The following is a 17,500-nucleotide window of genomic DNA, read 5'->3' as shown; positions in this document are numbered from 1 at the left end:
GCCTGTACATTAAGCTGGGGCAGACAACGTCCATTACATTCACTCATTCACGCAATAATAGCCGAGAAAACCATGCAAGGCACCAACCTGCTCATCCAGCAGTCAGGGGTTCAGTGGCTTGCTCAAGTTCACTTTAACACCAATCCAGGGGGAGCCGAGTATCAAACTGGAAACCTTCTGATTCCCAAGCAGCCGCTCTGCCCCCAATGTGCATTACATTCACCCACATTCACACACTGACGACGGGGGAAACCATGCACACCAACCTGCCCATCGGAAGCAGATTGGGGTTAAGTGTCTTGCGCAAGAACCCAGGAATTGAACCCGGGAACCTTCTGTTTCCCAAGCAAATGCTCTCCCTCTTAAGCATCCCTATTTTTCAAATTGAACCCTGCATGTGTGTGTGTGTGTGTGTGTGTGTGTGTGTGTGTCCAGAGCTAATCTCGCAAACCGCTGGGCATATCATTGCAGGCGAAGTACTCCTTGAGTGGGGCAAAGAGATGCCGGATAACGGGGACACTCCAGGAGCGTCCCAGCAGCCGCTGTCTGGCGAGACGACTCATGTTGGACACGTCAGTGTAGTGGACGGGGAAACCGAACACCCTGGAGGACAGAGGGACATGCCGGGGCACGGAGACAGTTTATGTTAGAGCTCATGGAGGATTGTCACCCGCTGGCCTCTACTCACCACTGAGGCTGATGATCAGAATACAGAATAGAATGTTTTGGGAATTGAATTGAAACCACCTCAGGTGTACAAAAATACACGCACGCACACTAGGCCTGTCACAATTACGTTTGTAAAATCATCCATACATTTTCTCACACACACACACACACACACACACACACACACACACACACACACACACACACACACACACACACACACACACACAGAGCTGTACCTCTCCATCTCGGTGCACCAGAGGATGTCCTCCTTGTTGTCCATGTAGACGGGGAAGTGCTCGTCTTTCCCCTGCTTCACAGAGTTAGAGCGCGTTGTTATCGTACGCAACTTCTCAAACTGGAACACACGCACACGCCCAGCAGAGAGGCACACACCCACACAAATACTAAATCAGCACCTCCCATTCTTTGCTCAGTGATTAAATGGCAAAATGGTAAATGGTGCATTTATATATCCATGGCGCTTTACAATGTGCGACGAATTCACCCAATCATACACACATTCACACAGACGGTGGAGGATACTATGCAACACCAACCTGCCCATGGGAGCAGTTAGGGGTTTAGCATCACACAGACGGTGGAGGATACTATGCAACACCAACCTGCCCATGGGAGCAGTTAGGGGTTTAGCATCACACAGACAGTGGAGGATACTATGCAACACCAACCTGCCCATGGGAGCAGTTAGGGGTTTAGCATCACACAGACGGTGGAGGATACTATGCAACACCAACCTGCCCATGGGAGCAGTTAGGGGTTTAGCATCACACAGACAGTGGAGGATACTATGCAACACCAACCTGCCCATGGGAGCAGTTAGGGGTTTAGCATCACACAGACGGTGGAGTATACTATGCAACACCAACCTGCCCATGGGAGCAGTTAGGGGTTTAGCATCACACAGACGGTGGAGGATACTATGCAACACCAACCTGCCCATGGGATCTATTTTCTGGTTTATATTGCTCTGTACATTTTCTCACTGCTGAGAATGAATGTGGACTTGTCCAAACAGTTCATCGTGAGATGCTGCAGTGACATTTGTGAAGCAAGACAAATTTGTAATTATGAAATCTTTCAATATTTAGCTCACTGTATTCTCAAGATAATACGTGCTGCTGAGTGTATTAAGCTGATCAACATTTTCTTTTAGTGTCAACTCATTGTAGACATCAACTCTCACACACACACACACACACACACACACACACACACACACACACACACACACACACACACACACACACACACACACACACACACACACACACACACACACACACACACACACACACACACACACACACACACGTCAGTACCTTGGCTGTGCGCCCATGCTCTAGGCACTCCTGTAGGTCCAGCCTGTCGTTGGCCATGGCTGAGAGAGGTCTGGACATGCCAGGCAGGTTGCCCCAGAAGTATCTAGCTCGGTGTGCAGCAGACACCTCCTTGGCATCAATCATTATTGGATTACACTGCAGGGAAACAGGAGGTTTAAAGCTAAATTATTACGACAGTCATGTATTAGTCAAATAAAACCTTCTTGATTATGCTTGTCATACCACAGCCTAATAACGTCTTCCTGTGCTTTTATATTTAGAACGGGAAAGTGGATTGCAGCTGTGGTGTATAATAGTTCTTCTCATGTCCCACAACTGTGAACATGAGTGCTTCAGTGCAGACATTTTCTTTATTTTTATTCAAACACCAAATAGATGATTCATTGCAAGTATAGCAACAGTGGGAATGTTTTGATTCTTTGTTTTAACCACAATAAAAGTAGTTGTATATTGCAAGCTTCCCTAGTAAAGTTAACTACTAAAGATAATTTTGTTTAAATAGGAAATAACAGATTGAGGTGTATGCATTTCAAAATGACCAGAATAATACCATGGGGAGAAGGATACTTAGCATGTTATCAGGAAAATGCTAAAGAAGAATGTCTAAACATCAGCCTCTGTTTGGAAATATGGACATTTTCCCCCAGGAAGCCTATGAGTTTAGTTGACTTTTCCTGGTGTTGCACTTTGGACATTACAGTTAACAGGATGGGAGATGGTTTGGTGGGGTGGGGGTCATGGAACATTTGTGAGCTGGATTTTCACCCATGATGTCATGTGCACAACATGTGTCCTCGGAGTCAACAGGAGACCATATAAAGTGAGGCTCATTTTAGGTTATTTGGATAATCAAAAATAATCAGGAGTCATCTTCCTCCACCACCGGGGGGCAGTGAAGCTCACTGTAAGTTTGTCTGCTCTCCTTAACTTCATTTTGTGCCTTTTGGCTACTACTGTGACAGTGTTCATTTGTTTATGTCTGAATTTGCTTTCAGTGTGTGTGTGTGTGTGTGTGTGTGTGTGTGTGTGTGTGTGTGTGTGTGTGTGTGTGTGCGTGCGTGCGTGTCCAACCTCCAGGAAGCGTGAGATGTCCCTCTTGTCGCTGACTCCCATGGCCACCACATTCTCAAACAGCCAGAAAAAGGGACGTTCGTCCCCTGGTTTGGGCCGCGCCTCGTGCAACAGCCGATAAAACTCAAAAAACAGCCTCCCAGTGCCCTCTGGCAGAAGAGACAGGAGAGACACAGAGAAGAGAGAAGCCGATGTAACGGGATATAGCGATGTAATGATGCTTTTTACTGAATTCAATTCTCCAAAGAGACAATGAATTTTTGACCAGCCACTTCATAATAACATTAGAATATATGCAGTGATCAAGCAGTTAATGGCAATTTGTTTCAAGTTGTTTATTGTCACAAATATATTGCCTACAATACAAGTGGTAGTGACCTTACAGGCCTCAACAGTGTGGACAACAATACAAATAAAGAAGTAATAATAAGTAACAGAATAAGAAAAAAAATCACATAATAGCTTATTTACAGTAGCCAGTTTTGACAAAGCTTCTTACCAAAGAGGCCCTTGCGCGCAGGGTTGACTATGGACAGGTCATTACAGGGACTCCCCCCAATCACCAGGTCAAATGGTCCCCACTCCTGGATCTGACTTACACAAACAGCTCATGTCAACAGCACCATACAGACAGAACACGTTGATACTAGCTTGATAATGCAGGAAGAAAACATGTTTCAGTTCAATTCTCCGATGGAAAGACTTTTAATAATTTAATGAACACCAGTGTGGTGGAAAGATCATTTTTGTTTCACTGAACGCTGAATTCCCACCGTGTCCGTGTTCCGAGGAAACGATGAGTTCTGGGTTGAATAATCTCTTAAAACACAATTGTTCTGGCTCTACTGGGTTCCACTGGGGTCTAGCTTGTCTGAAGTGATCAACAGTTCTATCTAATCAGGCAATGTGAGCTCACATGGGAGCTGGGAGGAGATTACACAGAGGCCTGCTATGGATTAAAGCCAAACTTAGTGAAAATAGCTGATGCACTGTGGGAACCAAAACGATTTGGTGGACACGGAAAACATAATTGATAGAAATAAGTCATTGTTTGAGTGAACTACTCCCTGTCACTTCACACCCGTGTGAAGTGACAGGGAGTAGTTCACTCAAACAATACATCATCTCATTCTGGCCAATCACAATTTGCATCCTGATTTGTGCAATGTTTGTGTTTACACTCTAGTTTTATGTCCAGCTTTTGGTTTATGTGCACAAACTTTGTCCTACACAAACATTAAATCCCATTGACAATGAATGGACAATTCTGATTGACCGGAATGAGATGATGTATGATTGATGATGTACGATGATAAGATCGCCCCTCACTTCACACAGGTGTGATTTTTGTACACAAATACTCAAAACTAGTCATGTAGCAAAACAATGTTTGTGTTTACACAAACCCTCAAAGCTGGACATAGGCTCTCAAAAATACCAGGCAAATTTTTTGCCCAGCTTTGTCCCCGGCCCACAGGTTGAGAATCATAGCTATACGGTTTAAGTGGCTAAACTCAACTCACATGTTTGTGGGTGACATTGCGAACGTCGCCCACATAGATGATGCGCCCGTGGTGCCTGACGAGGCCCACCGTGATGGAGTCTTCACACACCTCTGAGGCCACGTACCTCTCCACCTGGATGCCCAGGTCCCTCAGCACCAGCATACCTGAGCGCAAGGCAAACTATTAGAATAGGCTCTATGCACACAGAACAACTCTTCCTACTTCCGGGCCGCTTCCATCACAGGTGTAATCGATGATACTAATTAAGGCTCTGTTCCATGTGCGGTGGTTATCAAACTGTTTAATTTCAAGGACCCCCATAACTCTGGAGTGTACAAATGGAACCAAATTGACCTGTATGGGTCCATTTGGTTCCATTTTGTACACTCTCAGAGTTATACCGTATAGGGGGCCATTTGGAACACATACAAGGACACTTTGAGACCCACTGGTGTAGCAACTCTTTAACAATTAATCTGTAATTCATCAGTAAGGACAAGCGGTTACCGGTTAATACAATTTCTCCTAATGGCCATCACTAATCTCTTTATAGGCTATATTTGTTTTATAACTAACGGAACTTTAGCATCCATAAAGCTAAGTAATTACAATATGAGGACTTTTGGAAGTCACAAAAGCACACACACTTAACCATGCATACGATATGTGCTCTCACACATGCGCACACGGCACACACATACACGCACGCGCACACGCATGCATGCACACACACACACACACACACACACACACACACACACACACACACACACACACACACACACACAAAATGCCACACTGCTGACCTAATAAACAATCACAGAAAAGTCCCTTAACTTGTTTTCATCTGCTGCCCTTGACAACAGACACAGAGCAACATTGTGACAGCTGCCTCCAAGCATTGCAGTCACACACCCACACCCACACACACACACACACACACACACACACACACACATGTGCGCGCACGCACGCACACATCTCACACACCTGTGGCGATGCCATCAAATAGAGAGAGGACTTTGATTGGTTTCCTCTTCTCTGCTGCTACTGGAGGATACAGTTTGGCTGGCTCCTGTTATAGACAGACAAATATAGTAATTTAGTAAGTAAGTAAGTAAATATATATGTAAGTAAGTAAGCATTATACCTATGGCAAGGTCGTGCTGAAACAACAGGTCTGGGAATGCCCATATATGGACCTTTTTTCATGCCGGGTAGGGGTAAAATGTGTGCTAATTAGTAAGGCCATGCCGGGCCTCGGGCCAGCCCAGTTAGGGCTGGGCCTTTATTTTCGGGCCTGCTGAGAACTGTAGTTTACGCTGGCTGCCGGGCGTGGCTGCACTACTTTGGGGCGGGCCCGTCTAGAGTTTGAATGGAGAGGTATCAGTAAAAAGGGAGACATCGAAGAGGAAGTACGGGTGGGGAGGTATCAACATATGGAATGTCAGAACAGGTCAGCTCCATATATGGAGTTCTAAGGGTTTGAGGTCAGATGTAGAGTTGTTGGCTGGCTCCATATATGCAGATCTAGGTGATGATCCAGTCTTATCCATGTATGGCTATCCAGGGTTTGATGAGGTCAGTGTCGTGATCTTCATATATGGAGACGGCCATATATGGAGCATGTCACGAGGTGTGACTTACTGGCGGCCATATATGGAGGCATAACGGACGGACGGACCGTCTGAATATCTATTGTTTCGAGTACAGCTTGGTCACGTGACAAAAGCAGCTCTTCTCTTCACAATCCATATAACCAGGCACTCTCTCACTGCTGAGCTACTGTACCACCACCCTGAATGTTTAATCCATTAAGATCTGAGGACCTGATTCAGTTTTCTGACAAACCTGTTTCTATGTCAGTGGTTCGCAAACTATTTCAGGACCCCCAGAATGATATGCATTTGGCCGCCATCCCCCATCTAAAAATATGTTGTTCCAGGGACCCCCCAGAAGCAAGTTAAAAACGTTCACTGTGAAAGAATATATATTCAAAGATTCTCACACGTTTTCACAAAAAAAAAAAAAAACATCTACATAGTGTGGCACCAAGTGCCGCACTATGAGCTTGTATATCTGCTATTTTTTAATAGCTAAAGTTTAAAATTATGGTTAAAGTGATTAGACGTGCGGTCTTATGGGTTATTACTTCTCCCATGAGCTCATGTATTAAACTTCTCCATATCTCCGACTCAGTTTGCCATAACAATTACTAAATGATACAAAATTCCATGACGATAGATCGATAGATATAGTGAATCAAAGAGGAAGGGCAGGACAGGGACTCAAACAGAATGAAAGAGAAATTAGTTACAGCATATTATGATTATATCTCTCTCATACCCTCTCTCTCTCTCTCTCTCTCTCTCTCTCTCACATGCACACACACTCTCTCCACTCACAAAATCCTGTTCGTGGTTGTTGGCGAAGAACAGCTGTAGTCGTGAGGGCCAGTCGTCCCGTCGCCGTAGCAACCCAAATGTGTTGCGGGGGCCAGAGCCACACATGAAACAGTTCCACGGATCCTCTTTGATTGCTGCCGCTGCCGATCCCTCCCCTACTAACAGATCTACACACGCCACACAGAAACACCTACACACACACGCACACACGCACGCACGCACGCACACACACACACACACACACACACACACACACACACACACACACGCACACACCCCGAACATAGAGGAACATATTGTTAGCATCATCCAAGTCGCTCCAGATGACAATATCAGACAGAATGTATAATGTAAGCCACTGCCACTTGGTACCCATGCGACAACGTTTCTCATCACAGAAATCCCTCTACTCTTATCTATCCATCTAGATCACCCAGTCACCACATCCTTATGGAGGGAGGACTCTTTAACTGCCAATCAGCAGTCAAGAAAGCTTAATTCATTTCAGCCCATGCCGCTACAGTCTCTGCAATTCCTAAAATTGCTCTCACTGAGACTTGGATAATGAGCCAGCTACTTGTGTCGCTCTCTCAGAGACCATTTATCTTCACCCACTCTCCCAGGCTATTACCTCCTACTCATAGAGCTGCTAATGTGCCTGTGTGTGCCACCTCTTTATAACTATCTCCATCCAACCTTAACCTGCCATCACCTGAGGTCTCACTCAGAATCCCTCCTCTCTCCTCTTCTTCTACCATCTCCTTCCTCTTAACTCACTCTGCACCTCTGCATTTCATCTGCCCTTGACCATCACTGCCCTCTCTCTGTCAGCTCCTTGGTTATCTGAAACCCTCAGAGCCCCTTAATGCTGACTTAGATCAACTAACACAGGAAGTCTGTCGTCCCTTCCCTGGCCTAAAACGCCATGGCCAACGCCCTACACGTCCTAGATATTTCTCCCTTCAGGCTCCCAGGCAGTGAAATAAACTCCCCCTTGCACTCAGGACTGCAGAGACACTCTCCATTTTCCACCACAGTCTGAATATTCAACTGGCCTCCACCTCACCCCCTAGAACACCTCTATCCAGAATCAGATATTATGTTGGTTACTTCACATATGTTTCATTTAGATTTTGCTTTACCACAAATGCTAAGAATAATATTTAGCATATTGTTTAGACAGATGCTAGGTTTGACCAGTGAAATATAAATTAAATTTTAAAATAGCTCCACAGTACATCTCAAATCTGCTATCTATTCTCCACTCTACTGTATGACACCTGAATAAACTATTATATTAAGCAAACACTTGAAAAGCTCAAAAGCCTGCGTTCATTTTAATGACGGCGATTGTGCTCCGGCTTGGATCAATGGAATTAATGCAGTATATTTAAAAGTTATTATTTATCGGTATCACAACGAAAATCACCTTTCAACATTTTAAAGAAAAAACATGTTTTCTTTTCTCCATAATTGTAAAAAAATATATATTAATCTTATATATTATCATTAAACTTTTTTTGTTGGTTGAGAAGTGCTGGTATATGTAGTGCTCTGACCTGCAGCAGTTGTTGTTGCCACACATGAGCACTTCCCTGCCTCCACAGCAGATGGTGCAGTAGGACTGGTAGCCATCGTCGTCGTATTGGTAGGCACACTCCAGGAAACAGTTCTACCACAGTACAAAACCCACACGGTCAGAGGAAGTGCATTTGTGCGTGCGTGTTTGCGAATGACTAGGTGTCTATTTGTGTACAGCATGTGCGAATGTGTGAACAATCGAAGGAGTGAGTGTCTCTGTGTGTGATTATTAGAGTGGATTATTTTTTTTTGTAAATGTGTAACATTTTTGTATGGGTGGATTGAGTGAGTGTGAGTTTGTGCGCTCCTGTGCATGCATGCATGTGTTTGATCGTGGCTGTCTGTACCTGATTTATAGAAAGAGTGTGTCTGAGTGTGCCTGAGTGAGGTGTGTGCGTGCGTGCGTGCATGCATGCATGCGTGTGCATGTGTGAGAGCGTTTGTCAATATCACCATTCATTCAGTAGCACTAAGTACATAGAGTTTTGTTTAGCGGCCGCTGACTGCATTGCTTACCTTGCAGCTCTGACACATGGCTCCTATAAAGAGAGGGTGCTCCAGAGAGATATTGAGACTGCCACAGGAAATACAGATATCTGCAGGTAGAACATCAGAGAGAGAAACACACAGCTATGATAAAACATAACAAATAAACTTCCTAAATACTGTCATGGTAACAAAGATTCCAGATGATTTCATCAAGCCATCCTCAGTGTATGACAGGACAGTATTCCTTATAGGGTCACCATAGCATACACTGATGCTGGCTTCATGCCTAAATGTTTTATCTTTGTCTGCCTCCATGTGTTGTATCACTCAACAGAAGCAACAATAGCATTTTTCCACCCTTTAACGTGTGAGTGCTTTCTATAATTGCAATTGTGGTTAAGAAACACCTGTTTGAACATTTTCATCTTCATCTTACTCTGTAATTGAGAGCAACAGAGAGCAGTGTTTGAAAGATGAGAAATATCAGCTCTCTCATGTGCTCAAGTAGGTCAGCGGTGTAGTCACGGTGACTTTGGAGTGTTGGCTATTTCTCTACTACAGTGATTCTTTGTGAGCCATGCACCCGGTACACTGCATTGTTTTGACTGAGAGTGCTCGTTTGTCTTTTCTTCTATGTTCAAATCTACAAGCTCACAATATGTCACATCGCAATGCATTATGAGCTTTTAACGCTATTCGCTGGATGATGAAGTATACAGGTCTTGAGTCATTAACGCCAGACCAACCCTTACTCAGACGCCCTATGCTCTTTGCTTCCAGAACACCTTTACCTTCCATGTTCCTGGTCTTCTGTTTGACCTCAGAAATGAGTCTCTCTGAAAACAAGAACAAAGGAGCACTGTCATTAATGAACACTAACACACAAGACACAACCAGGAATGGGTCATAGCACACAGATTCCTTTGTCATAGACAAAGGAATCAGCTCCTGAGAACTAAGACTGTATTTATCACTTCTCTACTGGTACTGACATAGCTTTGAGGCGCTATTCCCTCCTATATTCAGCTATAGTATAGATTTTTGTCCTAACACAAACATTAAATGCCATTGACAATGAATGGAGAATATGTATCTGAGCAAATCGAAAAGTTGAAAATGGTGAAGTGAATGTGCTTATAGATTGGCCATTTTCACTATTTGTGAAATAGGACTGGTGGTTAATGAATCCGAAATGCATTTTAGTAGGTTTGAGTCAGTGGGGAGACACCACATTTCTCTGTTGGGTCTCGAACTGAACCCCTGGTTTAGACAGGGGTTACCGTTAGGGTTTTGTAGTCAATAAATACGCGAAGCATCCCGTAAAATCAATACGTCCACAGTACAGTATGTACCTCTAGTCCCCTCGTCGATCACCTCTCGGACGAACTTGACCTTCTCCACCGCATTCTTGCGAGGTTTCTTGGCTGGAGGGGGGGGCGTGTACGCTGCCTCTGGCTCCGCCCACATTTCATGGTAGACCTCCTTATATGGGTTCTGTTCCTCTGTGGAGAAGAACAGAGTCAGCCTACAGTATCTCCTCCCACTCTGTCCTCATCACTACATCACCACACCTTCCATCAACCTGCAAGGGCTGTGTGGGCTCCTACATTTATGTTTAAAATAGTATACAATGTTACTTCCATTGTTCCAAGCCAAAACACAATTGATCAGATACAAGAACTAGACATGCACTCTCTCGAGATGCAAACTTGCGCCGTGCACACATACTTGTGTATGGCCTACTTGTGGGTTCTTTTAAATTTAAATTCCTTACTTAAAGAAGAGGACTCTGATGAAAGCCTCAGGCTGAAATGCGTAGGTCAACAAAAAACCCTTGCTTTTTATGGAATGAAAATGTTTCTTCTTGAACAGAACAGAATTGCCTTGGACCTTCTTTAAGTTCAAAACACAATTGAATGATTCATTGGTCATTATATTAAAATAAACATGCTCGGAAAATGCATGCAATCCACCCATCTGACTTGTTAAGTGGTTAGGGTGAACTTTAAACACTTTTGAGATTTCAAAGTGCTGTGACCAAGGCTTAGTAAACTACTACTTACTTTGTTATTATTATTTTGCTTTTTACTGTGTCCTTGAGAGGTTTGCAAGCCCTATTACTTAAAAGGATCCTTGGCTAATAATACAAATATGCCTTAAAACATTATACTTCCCCTCTATAACTAAAATAAAATAATAAAAACACCTTAAATATTTTATTTCTTTTAAATGGAGAATCTTTCACTCAATAGCTGCTCCTGTCGCAAGTTGATGATGTCATACAGTATGTCCATGTGTGGTCCAGCCCTATGGAATATAAGGAATCCACGTGCAAATAAAAAGTATTTAAAATATTGCTTTGATGCTCATATTAACCTTAGTAGGTATTACGTTGTTTTTTTATTAGCACGTGCATTCCATATATTCCATCTGTTTTTATTATTTTATGTTAGTTGTAGAGGGAGATGTATAATGTTTTAAGGCATATTTGTCTTATTAGCCAGGGTTCCTTTTAAATAGGTCGTTTAGGTACGCCCTACCAGGCCCAAACATCCAAAGCATCCAAACATTAGTGTCTGATGGCACAGTGCAAAGGCACGGCTTGAATTCAGCTTCATTACAAAAGCTGAACTCTAGACTGTATGAACCTGGTTCACGGATCAGTACAAAACAATGGAAGCTTGAATACCTGAAAGGTTATATCTTGGTGTACTGAATGTCTGTGTGAGTTCATCTTAAGTGTCTCTGTATGTGATCTGTGGTGTGTGTACTTTTTATGTATTCGCATGTTTGTTCACCTTAGCTGCCACCTGGCTGAAACCCACCCTGTGTGCGTGCATGCGTGCGTGTGCGTGTGTGTGTGTGTGTGTGTGTGTGTGTGTGTGTGTGTGTGTGTGTGTGTGTGTGTGTGTGTGCGCGTGCGTGCGTGTGTGTGTGCGAATTGTGAACTGCTCTCTTAGATCAGCTATCACAATGCTCCACACGTGCTAGACTCTTCTCCCTCCTGGCTCCCAAACTTCTTCTTATTTTTTCTTCTAACAAAATTGTAATTGTGTGTGTGTGTGTGTGTGTGTGTGTGTGTGTGTGTGTGTGTGTGCGTGCGTGTACCCTCTCCGGGGTCCAGTCCCTTGGGACCACTGGGTAGGAAGCCTTTATTGGCCCACTCTATCATCTGTCTGGTCTGAAGCTCCAACCCATCACTGCCCTCATCAGCGGAGGGCGAGGGCCTGCCCGCCCTGGTACTCGCCACCTGGGCAAACACACATGAAGCGGAGGTTAGCTCAACCGTCTGGGCACCTAGGCTGCCAAGCCAGCCGGACGGCGTGCCGCGTGTCACTCCCCATCTCTCTCCCCCTTTCCTGTCTAATTACTGTACCCTATCAATAAAGGCAAAACTATATATATATACAAAAAAATATATAAAAAACATCACGTCATTCCTTGTTTGACCGGGGATGTTTGACCTGGATGTGTGTCTGCCATGAACGACTTTGAAGATTTTTTTTTTATTCAGTGACATCGCTGTCCAGATCACGGTCTAGTGGCGTTTCTGTTGCTAGGCGATCTCTACACAGGAAATGGTCCGTCAGTGATAAAGTTCCCCTCAATGTTAACTTCAATGTTAACTGAAAATGTAAACCCCTTTTATCTCGGATTCTTTTCCCAGATTTAGTTTTTGATCATTATTCACAGCTCATAATGAAAGCGTCACTGATCGCGATTACAACATTTACATTTTGGGTGACTTAAAAAAAGATTGCGGATTTTACTTCTGGTTCTAGGCCAAAAAGCTGTCTCTGAAAAGAGTTGGCAGTAGAGATGAGATGAGATGAGATATACTTTAAAATCCCAGAGGGGAAATTGAAGCGTTACAACAGCATAAAGTGACACATAAAAAGCTAAAACTACTGGACAGACAGAAGAACACAAAACAGACACAAATGGACATAACCACACAAGACCAGGACCACCAAGGACCATATGCCATTTGGGGGGAGGCAGTTCTTATGCATTTGCATTGTATAGTCTGATAGCAGTTGGCATGAAAGAGAGTCTGTATCGTTCCGTGTGCATCCTCGGGGGGAGTGTGAGTCCACGGCTGAAAGTGCTCACTCTATCCTGCAGCACACCATAGGGAGGGATTAGCCAGCATGGAGTTCAGTTTGTCCCCGATCCTCCTCTCCGTGACTGACTGCAGGCTCTTCATTCGGGGGCCAACATGATCTTATTGAGCTTGTTGAGCTCACCGGCCTTGATGCCCCCCCCCCAGCATACCACTGCATAAAGCAGAACGCTGGCCACAACAGACTGGTAAAACATCACTAGTAGCTTGCTACACACACCAAAGGACTTGAGCCTCCTCAGGAGGTACAGTCTGCTCTGTCCCTGAGTGTCCTCCCTGAGTGAGTGAGTGAGTGAGTGAGTGAGTGAGTGAGTGAGTGAGTTCCCAGTTTAAACCCAGGCTCCCCCAGAGTGTCCGTGAGCAAGACTCTCTGTCTGAACACCTAATTGCTCCCGGTGAGCAGGTTGGTGCCTTGCATGGTTTCCTCCGCCATGGTGTGTGAATAAAATGCACAATCGATGTAAAGCGGTTTTGATAATATAAATGCACCATTTATCATGAGTGAGTGAGTGAGTGAGTGAGTGAGTGAGTGAGTGAGTGAGTGAGTGAGTTACCTGCAGAGCCTCATAGATGGCCTTGCGGTATTTGGACTGTTTGTTGTAGGTGGGCTGGTGGAAGGCAGAGGCAAAGGAGCTGAATGGCATGAGCTTCTCCACACACACCTGGAAACACAAAGAGAGGGGGGAGGGTAATCAGAACTAACCAAACTAGAAAGTAGTATCCATTATCTTTATAGGTCCCCTATGGCCCCATCAACTATAATGTAGGCTAACTGTCTTCCCTGAATATTATATTGATAATTAATTCATCATTATCATTTGTTTCTCTCTGAGCAAAAGACAGAATGGTTAGAATTTAGACATTCAAACATTAATGTGAAAAATGTACCCTTCCATCAGATCCATTTGGTTACATTTGGGTACACTAAGGATTTTACTGTATGCCAGGAAATGTTCACTGCAGGCTGCAGAGAGGCTTGAACATGATGGCCTGAGGCCATCATGTTCAAGAGATTGTGGTTCCTAGGGTTAGGGACGTGGATGCATCCCTACTCAATGAGATACTGTATGTTGCTGGGAAAGCAGCCTGGTCTTCTCCCAGAGGTCTGGCAATAATAACTCAGCAACAGATTTGTGAAACTGTCAGTAGGGGTTCGCAATTGTTTCGATTAAGAAGCATGGGCCCGGGCCGGCCTAGCGGCCCGTATGTCACTCCCCGTCTCTCATCACCTCGTTTTCTTTCTGTCTCCGCTTACTCTATCAATAAAGGCAAAAAGCCCCTAAAAATATATTTAGAAAAAAGAAAGAAACGCTCTTCCCCATGTTTTTACTATTTAATTTAATTTGTTTAAAGGTATTGTCATTATGTGCACTAATTTCCAAAGAATATGTCTGTTAATGAAGAGTATATTCAGAGTAAGTAATGTGTGAACTGAACGTTTATTTAGCACAAATGTTTGTAATGAAAGTGCTCGTTTCATTTTGGGTTAGTGTGTAGCAGTGTTTTTTAAAGTGTGGTCCAGCCAGGGATCGTCAGGTTTCATTGAGGGGTTTCAAAAGTCACTGCTCACTAGTATAGAGGCCTGCTGGAGGGACTCAGGTCCACCAAGTATAGGGTTTACAGTAAGTGGTTATGGCTTTTCTTACCACAGAGAACATGCCGTCTCCAAACCACATGACCCAACGGGTTCCGTCTGCAGCTCGACTGCGCCCGCTCATCCACCAGGACACGATCCTCCCTGGCCACCACGTGAATCCCCGAAGCTTTCCAAACACAAGTTGACCGATGCCAAAGCCCCTGCCATCCTGTACACGCACGCACACGCACACGCACGCACGCACGCACGCACACACACACACACACACACACACACACACACACACACACACACACACACACACACACACACACACACACACACACACACACACACACACACACACACACACACACACACACACACACACGCACGCGCGCGCACACACACACACACACACACACACACACACACACACACACACACACACACACACACACGTGCAGTATACTTCAGTTGAAAATTTTACATAAAAGATAGTGACAGAAGATGCATCATCATGGTCAGTTTGTTATACCTGCCTCACGATGTGTTGAGTTTGTTAGATCTTCTAGAAAATCTATTCTTTATCTATAAATGTATCTATGAATTACCGATCGATTTCAAACTTGTTGTGTGTACTGTCAAGGCCCTGAGGGTGTGTGGGTTGTGCCGAACCAAAAATCCAGAAATCTCTATTGGTCTGACTGTCTCTGTGTCAGTTGTCTGTCTGACTGTGACCCTTGTAAGCCCATGTATGGAGATACCTGATGACACGAATACAGTATATCGCCATATGGTCGACTGGTCACCAAGCACTATGATAATAGTACTGCATTAAGTACTCTGGGTATTGCATAGCCGAAGGGGCATGTGTTCCCAACGGACATCGTTACCAACGGGCATTGCCCTACCCTAGTTTCCTTAAAATCCATATTTTTTTGTTATCATTTAAATTGATTAGTTGGATTAAGTACCTGGTACTCCATCTCACTGGGCGTGGCTTGGTCTCCCCTGGCAGCAGGCTCTGGCGTGGGCGTCACGGCGACGCTTGGCGAGGCAGGGTCCGTGTGTTGCTGCGGAGGGGGAGGGGCAACAGGGCTGGCTGGCTCCTCCTCCTTCTGAAAGTCACCCTCTGATAGGTCATCCATCATGCTCATCTCAGCCTCACGGTAAGCCCGCCTCTCAGCCTGTGCAATAGACAAAATCATCATGCCATCAGCACAACCAAAATAATCTTCCGGGTAGATAACGCCACCAGTGTCGCATTGGAACAGGATTATTTATTAACCTTATGAACAAGGACACATATTAAATTAAGGCTTGGCACTAACTTGGCCTTACTGGGCCGAAAAACCCGATAAGGTCATTATCATGTCCTCAAAGTCACACATCCAACAAGCTTTGAACTGAGCAGATTGGACCTTTGGACCTCCGTTCCAGAGATTCGTAAGCTACGAATGTTCCAAAACATCTTGCCATTTCTTCTTTCTTTTTTTTCGATAGAATTTTGACAATTGGGGCAACTAAAACACATTTTTTATGGTAGTAGATTTTTTTGTTTTTACTGAACCCGAGGCTTAGCCCGGCCAAACTAATTGGCATACATTTGGGCCTGGCCCAGCCCAAAAACGTCGGGTTGGGTCGGGTAGATTCGGGTTTGGGCAGAATTTGAGAACTCTAATGTGTACTGTAGATACCCAGACATTCTTCTTGTAAATACTGCTCTGCATCTGGTCTATTGACTGTAAAAACATGTGGAATCATATTTACAAATGAGCGTGAACAGAAGAAAAAACATGTACATCATGTTACACAGGCAACATTTGGAATAGTACAAAATAGATGGCCATTTACTGTATATTGTTTTCCCACATACTTAAAGGTATGGCATTTAAGAACATTGACTGCAACTCAAAGTATACTGTTACTATTACTGTCAAACATTTTACAAAGCGTAATAATCTTTTTTGTTTGTTTTTTTGGAGAAGCCACTGTGTGCCGTTCATTTGAGTACAATGTGTGAAAGTAAATTACAATTACAATATAGGCATTTAGCAGACGCGCCTAATCCAGAGCGATTGATTGATTGAAGTATTTATTAACAGTTTGCAGAATGACAGTACATTTAAAGCACAACTCAATACAAAAACTGTTAACTGTAAGTGGACGACATGTTAATACGTACATCAATTTACACATCAATAAACAATAGTCCTCAAGGATCATACGTAAGCTACGAACCTAACATCCGTCTAACAGTGGAATATCTATGTATATAATGAAACTATGTGTATAAATGTGTATAGAGTGCCTACATAACTATCTACATTGCATAAGTTGAGCCTTTGCATATGCCTGAAAGGTCGTCGAGGCTAGGGCAAGTGCTACGGCAAGTGCTACAGCTACGGGCTAAGCACAATTATTGTGCTTAGCCCGTACTATTAACTAATTATTAGTTAATAGTATCGAAATCAGTTTAATCACTAACTTATAGTACTAACCCTATATATATTTGTTATTTTTGAGGTTTTTTAACAAACAATGGCAAGCGAAGGGTCGCACTCTGACACACACTGACAACAAGGTACATTTTTATTTCTCTATATGGCTGAAGATACAAACGTTTGGGCTATCCAACCTTTGTCAGTGTCAGAGCGTGGTGGTAACAGAAAATCAGACCCATCTGAACTGAGTGGTGCTGTACTGTACTCATG

General features: G+C 43.9%; 1 protein-coding gene across 5 annotated transcripts in view; it reads right to left on the bottom strand.

Moving 5' to 3' along the window:
• The window catches only part of dnmt3aa (DNA (cytosine-5-)-methyltransferase 3 alpha a), a 57,629-nt gene that overhangs the window by 6,686 nt on the left and 33,443 nt on the right, over window positions 1-17,500 (bottom strand). For 3 of the 5 annotated variants that reach the window (XM_080791259.1, XM_080791263.1, XM_080791260.1), the window contains 16 exons: window positions 15,761-15,973; window positions 14,854-15,012; window positions 13,762-13,869; window positions 12,193-12,334; window positions 10,437-10,586; window positions 9,876-9,920; window positions 9,112-9,191; window positions 8,574-8,686; window positions 7,015-7,204; window positions 5,600-5,684; window positions 4,628-4,773; window positions 3,604-3,694; window positions 3,105-3,253; window positions 2,013-2,168; window positions 909-1,027; window positions 1-603 (listed from right to left, as the gene is read on the bottom strand). The exon at window positions 1-603 is cut by the window's left edge and continues 6,686 nt beyond it. In XM_080791259.1, coding sequence (XP_080647385.1) covers window positions 438-603; window positions 909-1,027; window positions 2,013-2,168; window positions 3,105-3,253; window positions 3,604-3,694; window positions 4,628-4,773; window positions 5,600-5,684; window positions 7,015-7,204; window positions 8,574-8,686; window positions 9,112-9,191; window positions 9,876-9,920; window positions 10,437-10,586; window positions 12,193-12,334; window positions 13,762-13,869; window positions 14,854-15,012; window positions 15,761-15,973 — 2,112 coding nt within the window. In that variant the 3' untranslated portion in view covers window positions 1-437. The remainder of the gene's footprint in view (window positions 604-908; window positions 1,028-2,012; window positions 2,169-3,104; window positions 3,254-3,603; window positions 3,695-4,627; window positions 4,774-5,599; window positions 5,685-7,014; window positions 7,205-8,573; window positions 8,687-9,111; window positions 9,192-9,875; window positions 9,921-10,436; window positions 10,587-12,192; window positions 12,335-13,761; window positions 13,870-14,853; window positions 15,013-15,760; window positions 15,974-17,500) is intronic. The other 2 variants (XM_080791261.1, XM_080791262.1) reach the window with 2 other exon arrangements.

Source organism: Protomyctophum bolini (genome assembly GCF_963924005.1).
Source record: "Protomyctophum bolini genome assembly, chromosome: 19".
NCBI lineage: Eukaryota > Metazoa > Chordata > Actinopteri > Myctophiformes > Myctophidae > Protomyctophum > Protomyctophum bolini.
This window is presented reverse-complemented; position numbering and strand designations above follow the sequence as displayed.